Here is a 27,955-nt window from a genome sequence, read left to right on the forward strand (position 1 = left end):
CTTTTGTATTTTTCTAGAAATTTCAGATTGCTGACTTCACAGAAGCTGAGAAGAATAAGGCTATGAGGGATGGGAATAAAAGAATGGGGAGACACTGTGCAAAGGTTATGTTGTACTTACATAGAATAAATAAATTCTGAAGACCTTATGACAGCCTGGGAAGCAGAGTTAAAATTGCTGTGCTAAATACTTGAAATTTCCTAAGACTAGATATCAAGTATTTTTACCACAGAGAAACTATTTGAAAGCATGAGCATGTAAGTCATCTTGATGACAGTAACCACGATTCTTTGAACTGACCTTTGAAGTGGGGTACTTGTTGAAGACCCTGAAAATGGCCAGTTCAGCTGCAACTGTCTTTCCTGATCCAGTGGGGGCTCCAAGCAGGACATTACAGTCTGTGTGATACAGTGTGTGGAATATTTGTGTCTGTACTGGGTTGAAGTGGCTGAAGTTATATAGAGCTTCGTATGCTTTGCACCCCAATGCTGTGACTGGTAAAGGCTGAAGGTCCAACAATTCTGAAAATTGTGAGAAATACTACTGTAAAATCACTGAAAAAACTATGCACAGCACTGGACACTGTATTTTAAATAATTAAAATAATCTATAATTCTTATACATCATTAGCATCTTTTTTACCCATTCACCATATCACAGTAACATGCTGGATGCTCTCCTAGAAGGTTCCTATGAAGTAACTGGATCTTTCTCTACCAAGTGGAATAAAACTTAAATACCCAAATCTATGAGAACATTCATGCTACAGAACAAAACTTGATCTATCTAAATGCATAAACTAAAGACTACCTATAAACTTCCATATTGTAACATTCACTCACAAATTAATTTTAATCCGTCACACACTAGCCAGGCAGAAGAGCTGAGTAAATCATTGCTACACAGCTAATGGGAACCTAAGAAAATTGTAAAACAGAGAGAAATTATAAGATATAGTCCTTCTTCATCATGTGGACTAGAGACCTAAGGAATTATAAATTAAAACAATTTAGAAATTTCACCTATTAATGCAAGCCCCTAAGTACCAAGACATCATATTTTCTCATTTTCCAGAAACCTAGCAGTAAAAACACTGTGGTATTATTACTGTCAAGATTGTTATACAGATGAAGTTAAATAGAGTTGAATTTAAAATTTCAGCGCGAGGATGGTACCCTGAATTAGATCTTTACTGTACTGTTTGAAAATGTAACAAATGGTTAATTTTCTTATTAAAAGAACTAGCACTGGACTGAACCAAGCCGTCTGAATGTGGGTGCCAGCTAGAAGGCCTGGGCAGCCTATGGGACCTCTAACAGTGGAGCCAGTGTTTATTCCTAGAGCACAAATGGACTTTGAGAGCCCATTCCCTATGGAGGGATGCAGGGGGAAATTCTTTCTAGAGGTAATGCTGACCATGCTTGATGTGGAAAAGGTTTAAGTAGTTTAGAGGCGTGCACGCAGGCCCATTCTCTTGCTCCCTGCCAGCTGGCTGAGTGGACTAGCATGAATACCATTACTTAAAAAACTACCTGTTATCAATCTATATCTGACTCCACACTGCTTTCAGCTTTAGAGGGCTACTATTGCAGCATAGATACATCGAAGAGGGCCTAGGCCCTCCCCAAAATGATGTGACAGAATTTGATGATTCCCTCATGGAAGGCCTTACTGTACTTGGGGAGTGGGTTGGGGGGGTCAGCGGGGGGCATGGGAGGATGGGAGGGTGAATTGATATGTAAAATAAGACTGTTTCTAAAATTAAAAAAGTCAAAAAGCTAATCATTGCCCACTGCTTGGATTTACTGTATGGTTAGCCAAGAGCTGAGTATGCGTTTTCTATGTCAATTTGCTTCAATTTTCTGTGAAAGTGTAAATCAAGAAGGCAGAGAGAAACTCCAAGTTTGCAATGTCAAATAAGGCACAGGTATTTTTTTTTCTTTTTCTAAATTTTATTTAAATTAGAAACAATCTTATTTACAAACCTATCCCAGTTCCCTCTCCCTCCCATACTCTCCACTGACCCCTCCATCCCATCCCCCATCCACTCCCCAGGGAGGGTGAGACCTTGCATGGAGGATCATCAAAGTCTGTCAAGTCATTTGGGGCAGGACCTAGGTCCTCCCCTGTGTATCTAGGCTAAGAGATTATCCCTCTATGGGGAATGTGCTCCTGAAGTCCATTCCTGCACTAGGGATAAATACTGGCTCCACTGCCAGAGGCCCCATAGACTGCCCAGTGCTCCTAGCTGACATCCACATTCAGGGGGCCTGGTTTGGTCTTATGCTGGTTTCCCAGCTGTCAGACTGGGGTCCATGAGCTCCCACTTGCTCCAGTCAGCTGTTTCTGTGGGTTTCCCCCAGCATGGTCTTGACCACTTTGTTCATCATTCTTCCCTCTCTACAATTGGATTCTAGGAGTTTAGCTCAGTGCTTAGCTGAGGATCTCTGCTTCTGCTTCCCTCAGCTACTGGATGAAGGCTCTAGGATGGCATATAAAGTAGTCATCATTCTCATTGCAGGGGAAGGGCATTTAAGGTAGCCTTTCCAGTATTGCTTAGATTCTTAGTTGAGGTCATCCTTGTGGATCTCTGGCCATTTCCCTAGTGCTAGATTTCTCTTGAAGTCTATAATGGCTCCGTCTATAAAGGTTTCTCTTTTCTTTCTCTCCTCTATTCCTCCCCTGACTCAATCTTCCTGATCCACCATGTTCTCCTCCCCTCTCCCCCTCTCCTCTTTTTCCTAACTCCCTCCCCCCACCCTTTATGCTCCCAATTTGTTCACGAGCTCTTGTCCCTTTTCCTTCTCCAAGGGACCAAATATGTCTCTCTTAGGGGGCTTCCTTGTTTCCTAGCTTCTGTGGAGGTGTGGACTGTAGGTTGCTATCCATTGCGCTATGTCTAATATCCATACATAATTGAGTACATACCATGTTTGTCTTTCTGTGACTGGATTACCTCACTCAGAATACAATGGAAAAATGAAAGCATCTTCAACAAATAGTGCTGGCATAACTGGATGCTGGCATGTAGAAGATTTCAGATAGATCCATGTCTATCGCCATGCACAAAACTTAAGTCCAAAACTTAAGACCTCAACATAAATCTAGCCACAGTGAGCCTCTTAGAAGAGAAAGTGGGAGGTAACCTTGAACGAATTGGTACAGGAGACCACTTCCTGAACATAACACTAGTAGCACAGACACTGAGATCAACAATTAATAAATGGGACCTCCTGAAACTGAGAAGCTTCTGTAAAGCAAAGGACACAGTCAGCAAGACAAAACGGCAGCCCACAGACTGGGAAAAGATCTTCACCAACCCCACATCTGACAGAGGGCTGATTTTCAAAATATACAAAGAACTCAAGAAGGTAGTCACCAAAACACCAAATAATACAACTAAAAAATGGGTTACAGAACTAAACAGAGAATTCTCAATAGAGGAATCTAAAATGGATGAAAGACACTTAAGAAATCACTCAACATCCTTAGCCATTGGGGAAATGAAATCAAAACAACTCTGAGATAACATTTTATACCTGTCAGAATAGCTAAGATCAAAAAAACCAAGGACGGTTTATACTGGAGAGGATGTAGAGAAAGGGGAACACTCCTTCACTGCTGGTGGGAGTGTAATCTTGTACAGCCACTTTGGAAATCAGTATGGCAGTTTCTCAGGAAAATGGGAATCAGTCTACCCGAAGATCCAGCAATTCCACTCTTAGGCATATACCCAAAGGATGCATATTCATACAACAAGGACATCTGTTCATCTATGTTCAAGCAGCATTATTTGTAGTAGCCAGAACCTGGAAGCAACCTAGATGCCCCTCAACTGAAGAATGGATAGATAAAATGTGCTACATTTACACAATTGAGTACTTGAGAACAATTGAATCTTGAAATTCCCAGGCAAATAGATGGAACTAGAAGAAACTATCCTGGGTTAGCCACAGGTATGTTTTTACGAAGAGTATAAAATCAATCATTGTACATGATAAGTGAGCAATTATTTTCAATGTTCAAAGCATATAATTTCCTTCAGTGACTTCCTTGATTGGTTTAAATTCAATGGTGTGCTTACATCTACACTGAGTCAAATATACCCTGATTTCACTGAATTATCTTGTACACTTTTAATATCAATTGAGATATCATGATGGTAAATTTTTTGGTTTTGAAAATGTAGTTAGAATATTACATATAAACATTGATATCTGCTTGGCTGCTCAACTGTGAAATAATTGAGCATTAAAATATAATGATAACATACTATAAATTTAAGCACATTAAAAAACCTACTGATGTCAATATATGTATTTTAAATTAAAACACAAAACATTTTATATGTCATATTAGAAAATTTTGGATAGTATATACAATGAAAGATGAAACAAACAGAAATGTTAGAAATCTCACCTTCTGTGAGCAGATTCTATGATTTTTATCATATCTCTGTATTTTTGTTTGATAAATCATTCTCTATTCTCAAGAAATCAAAGTGGAACTGGGCTGTGTATAAATACTCTCTTGAGGTAAACAGATATAATGAATAAGGCACATATTTGACCAAAATGGCAAAGATTAGTCAAATTAACACTTTTTCTTTCACTTACTACAGGACTGTGAAGTAGTGAGTTAACTAAAAAGTCATAAGTAGCATTTAATTGTGAGTTTTTCTTTTGAAAATTATACAAAAAAGAAAATTAGGACTTTTTCGTTGTCTATTAAATAAACTAAGAGTCTCTGAAAATCAATACTCTTCAATTATTTATTCTCAAAGAGAAGAAAAATAATGCAGTTATTAAAAGCCCCAGGAAAATGTTGAAATAGATTTCATGGAGTACTTGAAATTATCATCATAAATATTCATTCATACACACTTCCAGCTTTTAAAAAACATAAGAAGGCTTTATTCACTATGTGAAAATCTAAAATGAAATTTATAAGTGATAACAATGAGAAACCTTTCGGATGTGTTGACAATAGTTGCCATAAAACTAAAATATGTGAAGGAGTTGATATGAAGGTTTCATGATATTGGCAGTCCATAGCCTCACTGTGGGTGTTTGTAAATCCTCTCCAGAATAAAAAAATTAACCATGAAGCCTTAGTATTAAAACATTTTAGATACTGAAGAACATCAATGGGAGAAGAAAAAGTCAGAACTAAATAATAATTTAGCATATCTAGTGCCATACCTGATCTGAGAATCAAAATCTCAAACCTGTGAAATAGTATCTCACGTCTTTCAAAGAACAGATAGTGAACACAACTGAATTGAGGAAGCAAGCACACAGGAAGAAATTAAAATAACTATATGAAGGGAGATGCAACAACAGAGAAGTAGTGCCATCCTTACTAAGTCCAGTAAAACTGGCCCACTTTAATGCTTTTTAAACTCAAAAATCATGCCAGCATATTAAACTCTATCCATTGTACATACAAAGTTTTCTCTGAAAAATCTCTTTCTAAACTATATTAGCAGATAATTTGAATTTTCATAAAAAGTAACATAAGCATAGACACTTTCCAACATTAAATAAAACAGTTACTTTGGGCAAAATAATGATTCAGATTAGTAAGTCACTTTTACCTGTATGGGGAGGATGTCTCTCTGGTAGAATCAGATGCTGAAAGTTGATAATGCAAACAGCCTCAGCTCCTAGCCATCTATCAGATACTGCTCGAATGTAGTACTGAGAGGGCAAAGGCTCAAAAATCGGGATCGTAAATACCAAAAGTTGAGCTTCTTTACTAACAACCTGGTGTGAAATAAAGTCTCAAGTAAATATGAATCTTCCACTACTGTAAAGGTCACAATATCTATTGTTAAAACAGTAGTACCTACACAAGATATACTGACAACAGAGCACAACAGATTAGAAGCTGAGATGCTTAAGGATTTTAGCAACTTGTGTTTGATCCCTTTTAAGAAGCCGATGTACTCTTATGTAAGGCTGATACTCATTTTGTGCTATTTAGCATACTTTTGCAGGCTATCATTTTGTTTTGTTTATCAGAATTACTGAAACATTGACTCAACTACTTCATTTTTAAAATTCTATTTGCTATACTAATATTTACACAATGTTTCTGTTTAAATCCTTCTAGTACCAAAGGGAAATTCCATAATTACCTATAATAAATGTTTAATATAAAGAAAAATTAAACAAAAAATTTGATGTCCTTGCAAGGTTTTTCAGCTCAAAGCTTCCCCTTTCTCTTGATAAAAAGTGAAACTACAAAGCATCAAAGACACAGCAATAAACTAAGTCTTTAAGAAAATTATTTCATTTGTTTTTTGAGATTATAAGTAACATCATTCATCCCTCCTCTTCCTCTTTCCATATGTTCCTTGCTCTCTTTCAAATTCATGGCTGGCCTCTTACCAGTTATTGTTACATGTGTATATCAATACTCTGAAATGGATAATTTATAACCTACTCAGTTTGTAGAATGCCTACTTGTAGGTATTTTCTAGGCTGAACTAAGTCTTTTACTGGCAACTTATAAAAAATTTTCACTAGGTGATTCAATGTTCTTATTATATTGTATGCATGCAGCACCTAATGATTCCTTATTTCACCTGCACTACATATTCCACAACCCTGGAAACCATGATTTAACACATGACCAAATTGTAATTAAAGTTCTCAAACAGTCATCACAATGATTTATCAATACCATACATTTAATCAATGTCTTCCCTTTAAAAGAAGTAGAAATAATGATAAATGAAACTTTAATAGAATAGCAGTGAGAAAGAAAATAAACGGCAGACATTGTTAGTTTATATTTCAAAATAAGGGAGAGCCACATAAATATTTACCTGTTTTTTAAGAGCTAAAAAGTACTCCGAGTGATAAATATGATCATTTGTAGGGTCTTCTACCCAAATCCACCATGGTTCCCCTACTGTACCGTGGACCTAGAAAAGTAGGAATACAGTCCTCTTAAGTACCACAATTTAAGACAGGGTGTTTATACACTCTCAAATCTATCCTCTTCAGCAACTTCACTATTATAGAGTTTATTAGTTTACTTTATATAAAGTATGAAAGGCAACTTAACATATTTACAAAGTTGTACAACTATAGCCACAATCTAATTTCAGAACGTTTCATCACCTCTGGAAGAAAACAAATGTATTCACTAGCTATAACTATTCATCATACATTGCCTACTATGAATATTTTGTATAAGTAGAATTGTACTCTGTAGACTTTTATGACTGGACTTTTAATTTGATTCAGTATGCATCAGTACTTAACTCCTTGTTATTGTCAGTTAATGTGTCACTGGATTCAAAAGCCATATTTTTTTTGTTCATCCATTTCAGGCTCGCTCCTTTTTCCTTACAAGGCCCAAACTTGCTTCATAATCATTTTTTTCATAAGACAGGTAGCTCATTGAATTCTCTTGACACCAGGTAAGGGAGATTCCCCCAACAAATCTGAGCTAAATCTGCACTTGAGGATGAGGATGTAAAGATGTATTTCCTTGATCAGTTAGTTAAATTTGCAGGGAAGTATGAAACATTTGGTAAGTACTAAGCAATGTTAGCTAAGCAGAGGTGAAAAACCCTGGAACCCTAAAGGGTATTACTAACTAGAAGACTGAAACATTCTGAGGCATCTACTCTACCTGTGGACCTTTTGCCGCACAGGAAAACACTATCTTCCTTCCTTCAAGTGGAGGCAAGATCAGTTTTCCAGTTTTGGAGAATATAACATTCTACTTGAGAGTGTTAACTAGAGGGGTTTATGGATGTTAGTAGAAGATAACTGAAACGGTGTAAGTTCCATTCATTTCACAAACAGGCAAAAAATTTAAAAATTCAAACATGATTATTAGTGGCTAATTATACCTTATATTTTGTATAAAGTTCTATCTTTGGAGGAATATTATATTAAAGCAAACTTGTATTACCATCACTTGTTCCTTAGAGAAATTCTGATATTATAATAATGTAATTATTGCTATACATATTTATAGATTATGAAATTCTAGGACTCAGAGATCTAAGCACCTTAAAGCTATTGCACATGGGATTAGCAGCATGGCTAGGTGATTCTGCAACTCATACCTGAATAATAAAAGTCATTGATTCTAACTTAGCTCAGTTCTTTCAGGAACCGCATAGGGGAAACACAGGTACAGAGGTATACTATGAGTGACTTGTCTATCCCAGGGACCTCTTCCTAGCAGGGAGATTCTGATTTGCTTTTATACTTATAATTCTTTTTTTCAATTTATTAATTTATTTAATATATATACAATGTTCTGCCTGCATGGATGCCTGCAGGCTGGAAGAGGGCACCAGATCTCATTATAGATGGTTGTGAACCACCACGTGGGTGCTGGGAATTGAACTCAGGACCTCTGGAAGAGCAGCCAGTGCTCTTAACCTCTGAGCCATCTCTCCAGCCCCTATACTTATAATTCTAGCACATTAATTAATTCAAGGAATGTTGACTGAATAGCATGATGATTCAGAGTAGATCTTCAGAGCCTGGGCTGGCCTGAACCTCACTGTGCTGAGGTTCCTCTGGGTGATGGGACTGTGGGAAGTGCCAGCACACATGCTTCCTGTGGTGGTAGGGATGGCATTCAGGACCACAATTACCACAAACAGTGCTGCTACAGCCCCAACCTTACTGTTAGGATTTAATATATATATGGCTTGAAAGCAGGAAATAATGAATAAAAATAAAAACAGAAACAAGCATAACAAGAATCAAGGAGAGACATTTTGAATAAGTGTTATGTATACAAACACTACATATTCAGAGACAAAAAGATGAAAAACCTATTAATTATGGCTAATGCTAGACTCAGAATGTCTCCGAGGAAGAAATCCACTAAAGAAACTGGTGATAAGGAAGAAAACAGAGAAAATACTTTTCCTATTACTTAATTCTTAAGAAAATGAGGGGATGGTCACTTTACAGACATCAAGATTTTAAAATGTCTGTGCTAGCAAACAGAATATCAACTTAGTGGCTAACTAAAGTGACAAAGTAGAGATGGTGAAAGTAACATGGATAATATGTAAGAACCACCACCGTCAGGGGGGTTCAGCTTAGGGAGTTCAATCTACTGACGTGCAGTTCAGTGTTGAAGCTGTAATTCAGTACATTCTGCTAGACCTCACTGGCTGACACATCAATATACCACATTTTCATACAAATAAGAGTAACTATCACTATAATGCTGTCAATAAAGACTATACATATGAATACTTATATAGATTCTCTATGTGCCTTTGGGATAGATATAAGGAGGATTGGTGGAACCCTCAGTACAAATACGTAGCGTAGGTGTTTCCAGCTCTACCTGATCATTCCATGAGAAGTCTGGGTGGATACTTAGTGATACTCGGAGGACAGTCCGTGTGATGGGCTGAATGGAAGCTTCCATCGTAACAGAAGGAATCTGATGAACACACTGTTTAACCTTCAGTCCAATATTCACATGATGCAAAATATGTCCTGAAAGGAAAGTATTACATAGAAAAAATGTGCCCCGTGTAATGTGACTTGTAAATGAGAGTTTAGAGATGGTGATTTTATTGCTTGTTTTATGATTTGCTATGTAAAATAGCTGACATTCTTGACCTGGCATGTTTGAATATTTTGTAATAGTTAACTTGAATTAGTAATTCATGGCTTAGAAAACCAGTATCAGGGTTTATTCAGTTATTAATAGGGTTCTGAAAATTGCTGAGCCTTGATACTACTTGAACAACTATAAAGAGACCACTTCTTCCAACATGATTAAGTCATCCATATGACATTCTAGAAAACATAAAGATAAAATATATAGTCTATCAGCATGCATTAACTACTTATGCTTATATTCATAATCAAGATTCTATAATATGAGATATTGTTACAAAATCGATATAACTACACAAATATAAATAACTAGTTTAAGCAATCATAACTAGATTACATTTTCTATCATCAAGATTTCCTTTACCTTAGCTCTTCAAAATAGAAGATTTTGAAAGGTGTACATTATTAAATAAATATACTTCAACCTTGACCAAATTTGAAATTAAAGTTAACAGTTTTTATTAAAAAGATACACATTTACTATATATTCTCAAGTACTCTGTTTAATAATCACAATTTCTTTCTATTGATGTATTTCTTTTATCATTCTAAAAAAACATCTTTCAATTGTAAGTGTAATAGTCACGTTTTTAGCTTCTCTTAATAATACTGGAAGCCCAGCAGCAGGAGCCCTGGTGGTGTGCAGCATGCTTCCCTGCAGGAGCAGCATCCAGGTGTAAAGTATTTCCTAGTTACACTACAGGTTTTACAATAAAATATTAAATTTAACAGAAATATATGTGGCAAGGACTTCTTAATATTATGTGGAAAAGAAGACTGAAATCAACTGGGTTTAAATATAGATGTGTGTAATTAAGAAGGCTAACAAACTGGAGTGAACTACAAAGATTAATGTCTATAAATTCTCATTTATTTTACCGTGGTAGTACAGGGGATTCCTGCCAGGCTAGTGCTTCACTATTTAGCTATATCCACACATGATTTTCAAATGTAAAATAGCTGATATCCATGGCAGAAGTCACTCAAATTAATTCAATTGTGACTGAACATCATCTAGTGATTCTCATTATTTATGGATAAGATTCAATGTATAAAAAATTAAAGACTGATAAAATAATTTTATTTTAATTGCCAATTCAGTCAATAATTTGATAAAATTTGCAAAGTTTTTATTTAGATTAAACAAAATGATTTCATGAAACTGTAAAAATTAACTTAATTTGGGAATGCAACATATATCAACAAGATATTGTATGTACATAGGCAAACACACATTGCCCCCTTCTTACCTATTTCATCTTTTCTCATATCTTTGAGCTTATCCACAGTAAGGTTTTTTTCTTCTAATCTTGTCAGAATGTGTGGTGGTAACACAGAAAATTGTCTCAAAGGGCTAGCCCAACCCCAGAGTCTTTTGTCGATGACTTTACTAAGATTCAGAAGCCTGTAGGTCATAGTAGGCCAACGTTTCCTCAGTGCAATTTCAAAGAGAGCACGGACAATTCTAGCTGCATTCTGAAGAACAAAAGGGGAAGATTGGTAGTTACATAAAAATGTGCTTTTAAACGTCAGTAAATTTATCACTAGACACAGAAGGGCAAATCAAGTTATGTACTTGAATTATGGGCAACAACTTTCCTTATATATTTTTAATTATCTTCAGTTAGAATAAGTGTAATATTACTATTGTGTACATGCTATTTATTTAACTCTCAGAGGGCAGTGCATTTCTACATTCCTAGGAAACTCTTTTCTTATACCTTCTAAGCAGGAATGAAATAGGTAGACAAAAAGCAAACAAGGTAGCTGGCAGGTTACTCCAGTACCTAGAATATAAGAAACAGGCTTTAAGAACAGTTTTAAGAACAGATATGTTCCTAAGTATATTATGTGAGTATATATGAAGTTTTTAAGCAATTTAAATGAGAATTCAGAAAGATTTTCATTTCAGCTAGAAGAGAAATTAATGAGGGAAGGGTGACAGAGGAAATACCGGTGAGTGTAGTGATCAAAACTAAATGATCTATCCAATGGATCCCTATAAAGCAAGCACCATAACTAGCTTTACAAATAGAGCACTCAATTAATTTCACAGTAATTCCATGTTATTGACAGTAATATTTTGATTTTATTGCTGGACAAACCAACACTTAGAAAGATTTGAAATTGACCAATTCAAACAGCTATTTGGTATCAGCATCTATTTAGGGATAAAGAACTCCAACCTGCTAGGGATAAGAACACTGATAGATATTATGGCATTTTAAAACTACCACAACACCTTGATTCCACCTACTCTGTCCTCTTCCTTTATCGTTAATTTCGGAGACTGCTGTATTAAAAATCATTTAGTTTTAAATGGTAATTTTTATTAAATTTGTTCTTTTACAAGTCTATACATGTATACCCTGGTTATTGTCATGCTCCTCTCCCTCCTACACTCTCCTACTCTGTCAGCACCCTTTCTTCTCTGTAAGAACCTTCCTTGCATTCAGGTCATTTTGCTTTGTTTTAAGACTATGTTTAATCCGGATTGTGAATATGTACACGGGCTTGCAACTGTCCATTGGAGTCTAAGACAATGCCTGTCCCTTCTCCAGATTCCACGAGTACTCAATAGCTCATGGGGGAAGTACAGGATTAGATAAACCCTTCCCTCATTTATAGTTGATAGATGGTAGGCCCAGGGCTTATACAAGGCCAATGAAGGCAAATGCAGTTACTGTGAGATCAGATTACAATGGCTTTGTCATGCCAGAAGACAGTGTTTCATGGCCCTTCTTTCTATCTTCAGGCTCTTGCATTTTTTTTTTTCTGCTCCCTTTTCCACTGTTCCTAGCTGGAACAGTATAAATGTCTTCTTTAGGGCTGAGCACTCAATTATCACTCGGTTTTTAGCACCGTGAACAGCCAACTCTGAATTCCCCATTGCTCATTGTAAAGAGAAGCTTCTTTGGTGGAGACTAACAGTAGAATCCCAGTCATAAAGACTCCCATCAAGGAATTAAATGATGTTGGGCTGAGGTGGCACACACATTTAATCCCAGTAATTGGGAGGCAGAGGCCAGTAGATATCAGATCTCAGTGAGTTTGAGGAAAGCCCAGTCTACAGAGAGTTTCAGGACAGCCAGGGCTACATAGAGAAACCCTGTCTTGAAAAAGCAAAAAGTAACAAAATGACAACAAATGGTGGTCGGAGCGGAAACTGGTAAAGCCACTAAAGAAATCAGTGTGAGCTCCCTCCAAAAGCTAGAAACCAATATACCATAGGACCCAGCTACATCACTCCTGGGCATCTGTTCAAAGAAATCTATTTCCCACTACAGACATCCTTGCTCATCCATGTTCACAGCTCCTCTATTCACACATGGCAGAAATAGAATCAGTCTACATATCAATCAGCTGGTGAATGGATAATGAAAACATTATGTAAGCACAACACAATTTTATTAAGCTGCAAAGAAAAATGAAGTTATAAATTTGTAGATAAATGGATATAACTGGAAGACTAGTTTTTACAGTCCTGAACTTAACAAGTATTTTGTATAATGAACAGTGATTAAATAGACCCACCAAAATAAGAACTGAAACAGAAGAAGTATTCCAAATGGCAAAAAAAGATCCAGTGCAATTTCATGAGGTGAAAAATATCCCAAAGAGTTTTTTTTTTTTTTTTTTTTTTTTGGTACTAAATTCTGGAATGTGCTGATACTCATTAGAAATGGCAGAAATGAATCTTATTAATCTCCAGAGAACATTAAAATGATTATTTGTTTATTCTAACTACCAAGACATATTTTCTCACATCATTCCCATTTGTGCTTGTAAAAAGGAAGAGGTAAACTTGACTCAAAATATTTTAATCTGAAATGATATAAAATAGGAGATGATAAAAAAGAAAAATGAGTGATCTGTACATATTAAAAGAACAAACACAGGCTCAATCTTTTTATAAACAATTACACTTATTTGTGTGCACACTCAGATGTGTGCTTCACAGTGTGTGTGTAGGTCACAGGAGAGGTGAGGGCATGTGGGTTCCAGGATTAAATACAGGTGTTTAGCTTTGGTGGCAAACAACTCTTAGAACCACAGAAAGCTGACTCATAAAAATCATGGGGGGAGTTAGAGAATTTGAAAACTTTTGCATTTTATATAATCTGTGACATTATCATCTGGTTTCTTAGTTATAATGACTGAATTAATATATTCATTCAAACTGTTTACCAATATATTGAGTTCATGTTTTTAAATATCTTCTATTTTCAGCTATTTGAAAGCCCTCCTGAGTACTCATGACTATTAATATTCATATAACTCATGTGTTCTTTTTCTATGTTAATTTGAACAAAATTATAAACATAAAAGCCAGGAGTGGTGGTGCTCATCTTTAATCTCAGTGTTGAGAAGGAAGGCACAGGCAGGTGGATCTGTGTGAAATTTTTTTATGGTCAGACTGGTTTACATAGTGATTTCCAGGCTAGCTAGGGCTGCAGAGTGAGATCATGTCTCAATATGTGTATGTGTGAGAGAGATAATAAAAATCTCACACATTCAAGTTTCAATTTTGTATCACTTTAAGGGAGACATTACTAAAATCACATTATAAATGCATACTTAAGAGGAAAATAACATATTTTGTTTTATAAGCTATGTTTATCTGAGGCAAACAACAAATGCATAAAATAAAGTATTTTACTTTACTTCATTTTTTATCAGAATTTAAAAAGTTATAAAGTAAATGAGGTGTAGTTTAGGGAATAGTTATCTTTCAGCTCTCAACCTTTAAGTATGACTGGCAGAGAAGATCACTGTTACTTTTTTTTTTTTTTTGCTTGTTTGTTTTGGTATTCATAAGACAGGTTATCACTACATAGTTCTGGCTGGCCTTGAACTCAGAGAGATCCATGTAATGTGCTACCAAACCAGAAATTCAGAATGAGATACATTTATTAACTCATATTTAACTGTAAATTTGTTATAGCCAAATGGAAATCCAGTCCTGATCTATAAGAACAGATCACATAAGAGTTGTACAAATAAACTGGAAACATTTTTAAGATAAAATGGCAGTTGGCAGCATTCTCAGAAAATCATAGACTAACTTAAAGATCAGCAAAAATGGGAAAGGATTAAGAGTCTTACCTGGGCAACATATGCAGAATCTGATATGAGGGAGAAACTGTCCATCTCTCCCCGGCTAATGTAGGTCTGAAGCAAGATGTTTATTTTCCCATAACTATTTTCCACACCTCCAGGAGCTGAGAGTTCACAGAAATTGTTCAGCAAGGCATCAAGCTCCTCTACTTCCTCCTCTCTGACCTAGAAGAGGTAAGGTTTTTATATTAATACTTTGATTGAATTAAGGAAAATTTTCTTGTTCAAATTAAACTGTATGTCTGTATAAGCTTCTACTTTATATGACAACAATTTCCTTCTGTAGTACTGAAACCACTAATTTTCCCACAGGTAGTTGTAAAATACAATACGAAACTATCTTGAAGCTGATACAATTAAATTTATTATTCATAATTAAAAGTTTCCATTGACATATAAAAATTTGCTATGCCATAAAAATTAAATCACCTGACCTTACCACCTTTCGATTGATGAGATTTCATTTTTTTTATTTGATAAGAATTAAACTTCTGCCCAACTGGATTAGGGCGAACTTGAATATCTTCAAATGCATTCATTATAGTCACATATTTTTACAAGGCATTGTTGGGAGCATGAGATCTCAGGGCTGGGCATGAGATCCTAGGCCATCCTTGGCTGACCACATAGTTGTATATTAACCTTTACATAGCAGCTCCTTAGTACCTCAGCTCAAGAAAAGAAAACAACTTGACTCAGTCCTCCACCCACAGGCTCAGTCACCTAGGCAACCCTTCCTGGACCTCTTACTCATGAACTCTTTACCCTGCCAAACATACTCTTTTTGGCTTCCTAATATCCTGCCTATACTAACACCTGGTCCACAAACAACCCCCATAATCTGCTCTGCTGACTATATAAACTAGCCTGAGAAAAATAAAGTTTGCCACTTGTTCAGAATTCTGTCTTGTGGTCGTTCTTTCTGTGTCTCTTGTCCCCATTCCCTATCCCTGACTCTCTTGCACCAGGTTGCCATCCTGCAGGTCGGGACAAATGGCACCCAACATGGGGCAAGAAGTCAGCACATTCACATCTTACAAGTTGTGAAGTACTATGTTTCAGAGTATTGTAAGTTTTTACTGTGAATGAGATTAAATTACAATGTGAAGAAATATTCAAATCTAAATCTGAATCATGCAGATATTTTGTATTTTCTTTAATGGACTTTACCTTTTAGTAATCCAAAGGCTACCTACTTATATTATTCAATAGTTTCTCTCTCTTGCCTCCTCCTACACTTCTCTGAGAGACAAGGTCTCATTGTGTAACTAACTGTTGGCCTAGAACTTGCTATGTAGACCAGGCTATCCTGAGACTCACAGAGATGATCTATCTCCCAAAAGATAGGATTAAAGGGTGTACCACTATCCCAGCGTTAGCTGATAGTTTCAATACCACAGTATCTACAAAATTACTGATTTGGAGCAAAAGCAAAAAAAAATGATATAAAGTATAATTTCAGGATAGTTGACATTGTTGATGTGCCGACACTCCAAATGTAATATGCTATCTAATTAATATGTCCAAGAAATTGTAATTAATTACAAGTTTTGATAAATGAATTAATATATTTAGGTCATATATATTTAACTCAACGCTCAACTAATCTTACCTTAATTTGATCAAATTCTTCAGCTTTGGAGACAATAGCTAAGATATCACCTTCTGTTTTGTGTGCATCAAAGAGTTCATTAAATGTCTGTCAAAATAAATATTATATTTGATCAAAATTAGAAGTGAACAAAATGATAAGTAAAAGCTATTATTAACCAAAATCTACATTACATACTTAAAAAATGTTCATCAAATCACTTTGGCGTGGGTATACAGAAATCTTATCTGGATCATTCACTGACACTAAATTAATCATATATCATGTAAAATTCAGAGAAATTAATATGAAAACAGTAATCTGCTGATTCTCATAATATTGACTTTATCAATGATACTGGGATGAAGAAAAGCAGTTAAAGGTTATGTTCAATGAAGACAGAGACTGAGAATTGTAGAACAAATGCAAATGGGTTTAAAACTTGCCCTGGACTCTGCTGGGCCCAGGAATTCCACTGTGGAGTAGGAGCAAGTCTGAGCCAGGCAGATCACGGTCATCACAAGGAAACCCACAGAAGCAAATGCTCTGTGCATGGGAGCTCACAGACTATGGACTGATGGTTAGGGAGCCTGCATGGGATAAGCCTAGGCTCTCTGCATATGTGTCACAGTAGTGTTGCTTTGTCTACTTGTGGGACTCCTGGAAGTGGGAGTGGTACCTGTCCCTAACAGCTTTGGCTGCCTTTGGAGAACATGCTTCTAATACTGGGCTGCCTTGCCCAGCCTTAATACAAGGAGAGGAGCTGAGTCCTACCACAACGAGAGTCCATGTTTTGACGGCACCCATGGGATGACTGCCCCTTTCTGAATAGAGGTGGAAGACAGGTGGATTGGGGACGGGGTTCATAGGGTTGATGTGCAGGGAAGAGGAAGCTGTGGTCAGAATGTAAAATAAATTTAAAAAACTAAGTAATTAAAAAAATAAAGACTTGGTTTGGTAGCAGTGTGCTGATGAGTGGACATGAAAAACAAGTTGTGCAATAGAGAAAAATGAGCAGACATGGTTAGTAGGTGATAGAAGGAGTGAAAAGCTGGGTACTGGGTTGAAGAATCCCCAGATCACAGTAGTAAGATAATATATGTCAAAGATTTTAAAGGAATCTGACTCTCAGGCAAATATAATGTTTATTTCAGAAAATATAGGGACAATCTAGTAAGCACATAAAAATATTTTCTAAGACCTATTCTATTTATAAGCAAACAATAAATAAGTATAAAAACTTAATTTTGTATAAATTAGTATGTCTGCATTTGAAGAAATCTAATTGAAATATTTTTACATTAAAATATCTATGAAAGTGTAAAATGAAAAATGAATATAAAATTCAAAACATGACCATTAAATAAACCAAATTTAAGTCTCCTTACATGAGTGATCACTGTTACTTCCCAACAAACACACTGACACACACACACACACACACACACACACACAGAAGACTATGGATAAACTAAACTGCTAAAGGGGCACCTCATCAGATGCAGGATCAAACTCAAAAGGCATTGAGTAAGGACAGGCATGTTGGCACATACCTAGTACCCAGCACTTGGGAAGTGGAGGTGGACTTGAACTTAGAAACTAAGACCAGACTAGGCACCAAAATGAAACTCCCACATCCATAACCAATCTTAAAAAACATCAATTGGAACTGGGTGGTGGTAGCTCACACCTTTAAACCCAGTACTCTGAAGGCAGAGGCAGGCAGATCTCTGCAAGTTTGAGATCAGCCTAGTCTACAAGAGCTCCAAAGCTACACAGAGAAACCATGTCTCAAAAAACCAAAACCAACCAAACAAACAAACAAAAACCCAAACAAACAGCAATTGGAAAAATAAAGAAAAAAAAACAGTAAAAAAAAAAAGGCAAGAATTTGCAATTGTATATTAAAAATATTAACCTTCAAAGATCCCCAAGCCCATACTGGGCATTGGTGGTGGCATTTAATCCCCCCCAGCACTTGGGAGGGAGAGGCAGGTGGATTCCTGTGAGTTTGAGGCCAGCCTGGTTTACTAAGTGAATGTCAGGACAGGGTCCAAAGCAACAATATAGAGAAACCCTGTCTCGAAAAACCAAAAAGAACAAAAAAACAAAAACAAAAAAAAACCCAAGCTTGGCCCTGGTGAATTATTACTTTAACTCTATCTAATGGCTCTAAAAATGCTTTTTTAAAAATTTTTACTTTTTATTAAAAAAATCATTAAGCTATCAAATCATTAAGCTATTACTGCCCACTTAATTTATTCTGGCATTCATTCTTTAGGACTCAGAGATATGTTCTACTTGCTTTAGAAGTTCACTGATTGGTTTGGCAAAGGGCCTAGACTATTTAAAATCTTATTTGTATCTTGTGAATACTAAGGGTATTACTGAATTAGTCTAAATGTATTTTTGTTGTATTAGCTGCTTATTTAGAATTATCAATACATGCCAAAAACTAGAAATACTTGAATAAAAAATGAAGATACTGTTGTGCTCCATTTAGTATAATACCTCGATGGTGTTGTATTTAATATAGTAGTGGCTGGCAGTTCTACCCAAATCAGTAGAGGAAAAATAACCAGTTCGCTCTTCAAAACGAATCATCTTAGCTTTATCCAGCTTTTGTCCAACTTCAATGATTAGCTGTTCTCGATGTTTTCTTAATGTTGGGTCAATCTATAGGAAACAGAGCCAGAAAAGATAAATGTATCAAACTGTTTAGAAAGTCAGCATATATGCATACTTATGAAATTTAACATGTTTTTTCTTGAGGGTTTAGACTCTTGAGGGTTTAGAGTTTATTTTTAAAAACATGTAAAAACTGTAGATGTTAAAGGTATAGCATATCATCTTTATTAATACACACATTTGGCAATGATTAAACATACCTGTTTCCTTAAATAGTTATCATTTCTAAATTACAAAAAGTTTTCTTCTAGCTTTGTGAAATATACAGTATTTTTGAAGTATCTTCAAAATCTAAAGAATAGCATTGTTGCCATTTATTTTAAGTTAGGTCTTCATTAGAGATAAAATAAAATTTAGAAATCAGAAAAATGAAGCCAAAGGGAATCTACTTCAGGTTAGGAGCTTTGTCAGCAGGTGGTAAGTTTTCATTGTTCACTGTAAAAGGCTATATTGCGTTCATCTAAAATAAGAACTTATTAATAGTGTTACAAATCCATTCAATATACATTAAAGTACTTGATCAATATTAGTAGGAATTTTATCCTTACAAATTTATGTTAATTAGTAAGAGTAAGACACATAAATAAACAAAATAATACAAAGTTAAAGACACTGATAGGGTGATGGTTCATAGGGTAAAGGCATTTTCATCAGGACTCAACTTGATGTCTGAAACCAACATTGTGGAAGGAGCGAACCAACTCCTTCAAGTTATCCTCTAGCATATGCCTCTCCCTCTAATAAATAAAGAAACAAATAGCTGAATAAATAGTTATTACTGGAAACCACACCAAAAGTATTCTTTATACTGGTGCACTACACAAAATGACATATAATAGCAACCTTATATTTTAAAATAAAAATAATATGCTCTTATTGTAAGATTTGATATTATTAGCTCCTAAAAGATAGGCTATGCTAGTTACTTTTTCTGATGTAGTGATAAAACAACAACCAACCAAAAGCACCTTAGGAGAAACACCTTAGCTGAGTGTTCCAGAGGGACAGAGTCCATCATGGTAAGAAAGGCATGGAAGAATGACAAGAGTGTGAAGCCAGCCAGTGTGATTACATTTCCATTCACATAGGAAACAGACAGAGATACTACACTATAAACCCTTTAAGCACACCAGCAGTGACATACTTCCTCCATCAAAGCTCCACCTCCTAACGGTTATATAGCGGTGGTTCTTAACCTTCCTAACACTCCAACTCTTTAATACAGTTCCTCATGTTACAGTCATCCACAATCATACAATTATGTTTGCTGTAATTTTGTTGCTGTTAGGAACTGTAATGTAAATATCTGATGTGAAGGATATCTGATATGTGAGCCCTGAGAAAAGGCTGCCATTTTACCAAGGGGTCGTGACCCACACAGGTGGAGAACCACCTCTACAGCACCACCAACTGAGGGCTGAGTGTTCAAATACAGGAAGAAGTCTATGGGGAAGACTTCTCATTCAAACTACTATGTCTGTACCATGTTTAGTCTTACTTTTAGAAAATCTTCACAATGCCCTCAATTATTCTAACAATGCCTATGTTTGTAATGTGGACAGCCAGTATTATTTTAATCACCATGTATAAAGTTAGAGGTTATAATGTATCTATACTTAGCAATGCATCAACTTTGGCACACACTTCAATGAAGGAAAGAAAGGTAGTGGAATCTTTGCTAGAGAAAACCCCAAATATGAAACACCAGAAATATCAGAGTAACAGCCTCAGCACTAGTTTCTATCTTAAATTTTATGAAATCTACTGCACAGGAAAAGGAAAAAGAAAGGAAAAGCCCCAAGATCGACTTTGGTAATAAGATCAGATATGTGCTATCAGTAAATGGAGGAACATTTTGAGTAAAATTCAACATTATTGATAATTGTGACTTGACATGACGATAATAATGTTTTCATTAGACAACAACAGGATTTTATCTGTAATTAGGAAGCACTTACAGCATATAAGCGGAGTCCTAAAGAAAAAACAAGGTCATATGGAGTCTGAAAGCCATATGGACCACACAACCATAAAGCTCATGAGAAAGGCTGTTACCACATGTTTCTAATTCTCAGTCTGCTTATGTACTGATTCATGAAAGTTATCTGGGCCTCCAAAGAGTTATGATGACTCATCACAGCTACCACATAAAAATTACAGAATAGGAATAAAGTGACTTGATAGGAGAAACAGATTATATATAACATATGCCATTATTAAAACATGCTCATCAATTTCTTCCTTTCCAGTGCACTCCCAAGCTAAGTACATCAGCTTAAAAACAAACATAGCAAAATACGAATAACAAATGATAATATGTCTGAAAATGGCTTGATCATAACATAAATAGGAAATTAATAGTATTAGCAGCAAAAGTAATTTAAAGAAAGGAATGAAATTATCAAGGTCAACTTCATTTCCCTTAGTTTTCTGAAAAGCCATTAAAGCTCTGAAATTGTCTTCCAGGTCTACACCTGTTTTTCAAATGAGGCGAGAGTAACAAGTATTTATTTTCACATCGTGAAAGGACAACACAGCCCCAAAGAAGGCTGGAGGCCTTTTTTCCCCAGCAAATGAACTTTCTACCTGGTATGCTTTATGACTGATACCATATGCTAATGGGTTTGCTCTCATCCGGACATAGAGGTAAGTGTAACTTATCCACTTCACTGCTTCTTCCACATTGGTGACTGTTCCTAAAGCAATCTGCAAATCAAAAAATAAAGCAGCTATTAAAGTAATGCATTAAAGACATATCAATATTATAGCAAAGACTATTTTGCCAGAAATTAAGTATTGAAAACAGGTCATTGTACTGTTTTATTTTAAAAAGGCAAGCACAATTGGTAGGAATGACTTTTCCAATGTATTAAACATCACTGCTGCCTCATTTAATTGAAAACACTACGTTAGAAATGATGTCTAAAAGCTGAATTTACTCAATTTTATGGCTTTTGATTATTTTTCAAATATGAACTTTAAATTTTACAGTATTAAGGGCTTTCTTGTTATTTGTTATTTTTCTCCTTATTCAATTCACTACTCAATTTGTTTTAGTTTCACTTATTTTTGTCTGAAACATTTAATGTTAAGTATACTAGAATAACGATAACAAAATACTACTCCTTGCATGTACTTTCCTGATTCTGTGCAGTTATTATCAAGAACACTGAAGGGAAGGTGGCTTTGTCTCTGAGTCGTATGTTGTATGCCTCAGCACTGGCATAGACACATAAATGGAACAAAACAGAAACCTGCAACCATTTCTACAAAAAGGATTTCTATACATACTAATACTTAAAAAAAATGACCTGCCAAGAATGGTGGCTACTACTGCCTTGCATGCATGGGTGAGTGACAAGATTCCTTCGCCAAACCAGTGACAACAATACCAATGATGAAAAAAAAAACATTCAGGAGAGTAAGGAATGCTTTTATTATTAGAAAATTTATATGTGTAAACCACAAACAAGGAATATTTTACATTAAATTCAGAAAGTGTGCAATGCAGAATTTTAACGTATTTTAAGCCTGTAGCAGGCTTTCTTGGACTGCAGGCCCCCAAATCATGGCGTGGAGACTTATAATTATGAATGGTCTGTCTTAGTTCAGGCTTCTTTCTTGTTAGCATTTTTTTAAGACTTAAATTAATTCATTTCTATTAATCTATGTGCTGCCCCAAGGCTCAATTACCTCATCTACATATTGTCCATGTTGCCTTCCTGCTTCCTCCATGTCTGGGTTGGAGGCTCACTTTTTCTCTCTACCCGTCAGTACCACCTATGCTTCCAGTGCCTATTTATTGGCCATTCAGCTTATTAGACCAATCAGGTGCCTTAGGTAGGCAAGGTGAAACAGCAATACATCTTTATACAGTAAAACAAATGCAGCATAAACAAATGCAACACACCTTTACAAAGTTATTCAACACATCTTTATATAGTTAAATAATTATTCTATTCCACAACAGAAACCAATAGTTAATGATTTAAAAATAAACTGACATGAGACCTGTGTATAGAAAGCAATTATTAGACAATGGTACTACCAGAATTTTAATGAAACACTTCTGTGAAGAAGTATTTGATTATCCAACAGACCAATAAGAAGTGACAGTGCTTTCTGGAGAGTGTTCCAAGTGTGAAAACTGGCTACCTGTAGTTTTTCTACAAATCCTGAGCTGAATTAAACAAGAAGAGATGTGTTCTGAAACTTCAATTTATTTCTATATAACTTTAGGAGGCAAAATACGGAACGCCATTTTAGCATTTATACTAAAAAACAAAACAAAACAAAACAAAAAACCCACCACATTTGTGTTAACTCTTGCAGTTTTAATTTTATATGACTAATCCTGTCAGATATGTTACGTGGATGAGCTGGTATTATAGACCAGTGGTAAGAGTATGCTTAGCACACACAAGGCCAGGCATTGAATCCATAATACTGTCCCACCAACCATCATGCAAAACAATTAAATTTGAGCCAGTAAGGAGCTGCATAATAATTACTGAAGAATTACACTTAGGGTAGTTAAATACTTCTATTCTGAATAGTTAAATGAAACTTGTTTGAATTAAATCTATTTACATATCCAAATTTTCTACCACTATTATTTGTATCCGTATGTGTTCCTATATATAATCTATGATATCTAACTAATAACTACTTGAGTCATTAAATGCCATATAGCCCTATATTGAATGGTGTTCACAAAAGTAAAGAATTAAATACACTCACTGGGAACAGATGTACATGACTATAACAACAGCACTCAGGAGGGCTAAACGAGGAGGATAGCCATAAGTCAAACCACCTTGGGCTAAACAGTTACTATGCAATAAGATCATCCTCAAAAACAAACAAATGAAAAACCCCATACATAGCTTATTACACTTCAAATGCACACTGTGTACATGTGGGCATAAGAAAAGTCAGTTAAGGCATGGTATGTTAGCAATTAACCTCTTTCCCTCCCAGGTGGTGAAAACAAATGATTACTTCATTACTGTGCCAGAAACATGCCAGCATTATTAGTCTCCAAATACTAGCAAGCAGCCGCAGTGCTTACTTAAGTTTACTGTTCTACAACTCCCTCAGCACTCATTTTCTCTTTCCTTTACTAACCTGCATTGTCTTCAAAGAGGCTTTTAAAAATTTCAGGTGTTGACACCGTGCCTTACACATTTTATAGTAAAATTAGTAAAAATATAAATAAATGATATGACATCCCGCCTCCTATTTAAAAATACATGATGCCAGCCAGATGTTTTGGTATAGACAGTGTTCGAGGTATTGTTCAATCTGCTCCCTTCCTACACTATTCCCAATAAACTACTCTTCCTATTCTAGCTTAAAGTATGTGTGTGTATACATCATATAAGTGTGACCTATTTTCCTTAAGATCATATACCCTATGTTAAAATATAGGAAATGGAGATTTTAGAAAACACAAAATAAGCTTGATGATGTGAGTAACCTGTTGCTGCTGCCTCAGATATGATGAAAAGAAAGGAGGGGCTAGGCCTCACTCATCTGCTTAAGTAAAGCAAAACTTCTAATCATTCATATATAATGGAAAGACAATAGATAGAAAAGGACATGTTTATTTCGTGGTATATCATATTTTGAGGCTAGACTTTGATCGCCACCTCATGACAGAATGAGAAATTTCTTCTAAGTATAAGCTGCCACCTGGTGACAGCTTTTTCACAGTGTACTTTTTGGAATTCATGCACTCTTCTTAGAAGTATACTCTGTACAAGGCTATATCCATAAAAACATGGTCCTGGGCCACATCAAAGTACCTCTGGATGAGGTTGCAGCATAAAACCCTGAATGAATATTATAAACCCAACACCTATGCCTTACAGTGGACTCACATTCAACAAGAGTTTTCAAATATTGGATACATGAATGATGAAATGTTACTAGTGTATAATGCAATAACACTATAAAGTCCATTAAATAAAATAAAATTCAGCACATTTGGAGATTTAGATATAATACTTAAGTAATACTTCATACCTACTCCATATGTTAAATATATATAAATAAATATACGGATATTTCGATTATCTGTTATATATTGAAAACTGGTCAAAACCATAAAAACTCTAAGCAAGCAAATTTATTCTATCATCTCTTTCAAGGCTAGAAGTAAGATTTTGGGGTTGAGTATCAAAGGACTACCAAAAAAAAAAAAAATCAGTAAATCAAGTATGCTATTGTGCTATATAACCAAGTGGAAACAGGCATTTAATGGATTTTTCACAAATCAATAAGAGTACTATTTTATAAATAAAAAATGAAAACAAGCAAATAAAAAAGAAAAAATTTGATATTGAAGGTGATGAGAGCAGAGGAATGCCTTTCTGGGGCAAAGGACTTGGGCTGGAGAATAGTCAGAGGCAGACTGGAGAAGCCTGGCTATACTATGAGGCCTTTATACATAAGAGGGTATCTGAACAATATTCTGCATGGATGGAATTCTTCTGAGGAGTAAGTGCTAGAACATATGAAAATTACCCTAGATTTAAAGAATGCCTAACTAGAACGGTGCATAGCGACATCTTCTGAAAACATGTTAATAAACTTCATTCACTTGCTTTTTTCTCAATGCAAACTCAAGTGGCTTTATATAAATAATACACTTGTGACCTTTCAACTTTAAGATTATAGAATCACCTCATTAGGTGTCAATGAGCAAAGATGGGCATCAAACATTTGCTTTAAAATGATACTTAATGCATTTGTCTAATTAGTTAAAATTATATTCATAAAGTCAAAGCCATGAGTAGAAACATTATTTTTCTCATTTAAATTGATTTTCCTTTGCATTAACCATTGCTAATGCTGAGTCTTAAGATGTGGTGAATACAAATCCATGACCTTAATAATATAGCACAGATTCATGCTCTAAGTTGATTTAGATTTGATTTCCAGTTTTATTAAAATTAATTTCACATTCAACTTGTATTATTATCAGGAAATTTGGCAAGAATGTATTTCAGTAAACCAAGATAAAAAAAATTAGCAGTGACTACATCTCACTATGAAGGTTAAAATTTTCAAAGTATGGATGTCCTTTCCATAAACAAATGGAATTATGCTCATAGTTATGTGACATTTTTGAAATCTATTAAGTAGTTAATGATGAACACATGGGTCCTCGTTTACTTTGATTCTCGGGGTATGGCTAATTTCACTGACACTATTCTACTGTTCTAAAGGATAAGAAGACTATTTGACTTAGTTTGTATATTTTTTATACTTATAACAGCACTTGGCTTTATTACTTAAAAAGTGGTCAGAGATGTTAGTTAAAAGTTGACTAAAATTTAGTTTCCACAAGCTTTAAAAGAAAGCTATATAGATATCTGTCTTCATTGGGGTTGCTACTGCTGTGATGAAACACCATAACCAAAAGCAACAAAGGGAGGAAAGGGTTTATCTTAAACTTACAGTCCATCATCCTGGGAAGTCAGGGCAGGAACCTGAGGCAGGCAGGAGTTGATACAGAAGCCAAGAAGGACTAGTATTTACTGGCTTGTTTCTCATGGCACAGTCAGTCTGCTTTCTTATAGCACTCAAGGCCACCAAAGGAGAGGTGGCACCACCCACAGTAAGCGCCCTCCCACAACAATCATCAGTCAAGAACACACCACATACTTGCCCACAGTACTCATTTTGTCAATTTAGAGTCCCTCTTCCAAACCGACTCTCTAGCCTGTGTCAAGTTGACATAAAATCCAGTCAGCACAACAACCTTGTTTGCACCGTAAAAGTGAAACTATTGCTGACCTTTTCAAAAGTGTTTAGTCTAGACCATGGAATAAAGTAGAATATGAAGGACAGATATTTATTTTTAACTTACAACATTTTATCTAAGATGCCTGAAATCTAAGCTCCACCAAATAGACTAGCTTAGCATTTAATGGACCTGTGTTTGAATACTATTTTCAAAAATCAACCTAGTAATCTTGAGATGTTACAGATATCTGAGAATATCCCTGGCCATGATGACTCAGAAAGTAAGAGGATGCTCAGGAGGCCTCTGAGTTATTTATACCTAGTTATTTAAACTATTCAATCATAACAACAAGGACTGAAACTGAGTTATTATAAATTGCCTTAGGAATAAAAATTTATCTCCTAGTCTTTTTTAGTATCCTGTAATTTTGTTAAAAGAAACTAGTGCCTTTTGCTATTGTCCCTATTTCACTTAAAAAATACTTATCAGTGTGTATCTGCATGTAAAACCTGTGCCACAGCATACATGTGGAGGTCAGAAGACAATGGACACTAGCTGGTTATTTCACTCTACCATGTAGATCCTGAAGAACAAACTTGAGGTCCGAGGCTTTACCCATGTAATCTCCAACAACACCTTCCCAACCTTGCTATCCTTCTGACCTCCGATAGATTTTCACAGACAAAGATGTTTTCTCTTGACAGCCTGGCATCCAATGTATTTCCTCCTTCTCAGCCCTTTTGCAACACTTGACCCTCTTTGGATGCCACTCCACTGTAGAGTTTTGATGCGACTTTGGCAACTATTCTTACCAGAGAAAACTGAGTGAGTTTGCTTTTAGTCCTCAAGAGAGGAGTCATAAAGAATAGGAGCAGGATGTAATAGACATTTCTATAAGCTCTTTGTAAGTATGTGGTGTAAGACTAGCATACATTGTGACTATGAGATTTCCGTCATGCTTACATCCTAGCTACTGAAATAATTAAGACAACTTCAGGGTAAGAAAGGAAACAGGCATAGGAAAGTGTTGAATACCACAACAACAGTTAAAAATGCTGTGAAAACACAGTTAGCGTTTGACCTATATATTCTAAATTGTTAAAAAGGTTTACAGTATTTGTCAGCTAAGATGTTAGATATCTAAGCTGTTGAGATTAGCACAGAAGTTGCACAAAAACACACCCA

General features: G+C 35.5%; 1 protein-coding gene across 3 annotated transcripts in view; it reads right to left on the reverse strand.

Moving 5' to 3' along the window:
* The window catches only part of Ascc3 (activating signal cointegrator 1 complex subunit 3), a 321,774-nt gene that overhangs the window by 132,447 nt on the left and 161,372 nt on the right, over window positions 1–27,955 (reverse strand). For all 3 annotated transcript variants that reach the window (XM_027402943.2, XM_027402942.2, XM_027402944.2), the window contains 9 exons: window positions 21,604–21,723; window positions 18,841–19,005; window positions 16,351–16,437; window positions 14,727–14,903; window positions 10,871–11,096; window positions 9,340–9,494; window positions 6,833–6,931; window positions 5,597–5,765; window positions 301–521 (listed from right to left, as the gene is read on the reverse strand). In XM_027402943.2, coding sequence (XP_027258744.1) covers window positions 301–521; window positions 5,597–5,765; window positions 6,833–6,931; window positions 9,340–9,494; window positions 10,871–11,096; window positions 14,727–14,903; window positions 16,351–16,437; window positions 18,841–19,005; window positions 21,604–21,723 — 1,419 coding nt within the window. The remainder of the gene's footprint in view (window positions 1–300; window positions 522–5,596; window positions 5,766–6,832; window positions 6,932–9,339; window positions 9,495–10,870; window positions 11,097–14,726; window positions 14,904–16,350; window positions 16,438–18,840; window positions 19,006–21,603; window positions 21,724–27,955) is intronic.

Source organism: Cricetulus griseus, chromosome 2 (genome assembly GCF_003668045.3).
Source record: "Cricetulus griseus strain 17A/GY chromosome 2, alternate assembly CriGri-PICRH-1.0, whole genome shotgun sequence".
In the NCBI taxonomy this organism is placed as follows: Eukaryota; Metazoa; Chordata; class Mammalia; order Rodentia; family Cricetidae; genus Cricetulus; species Cricetulus griseus.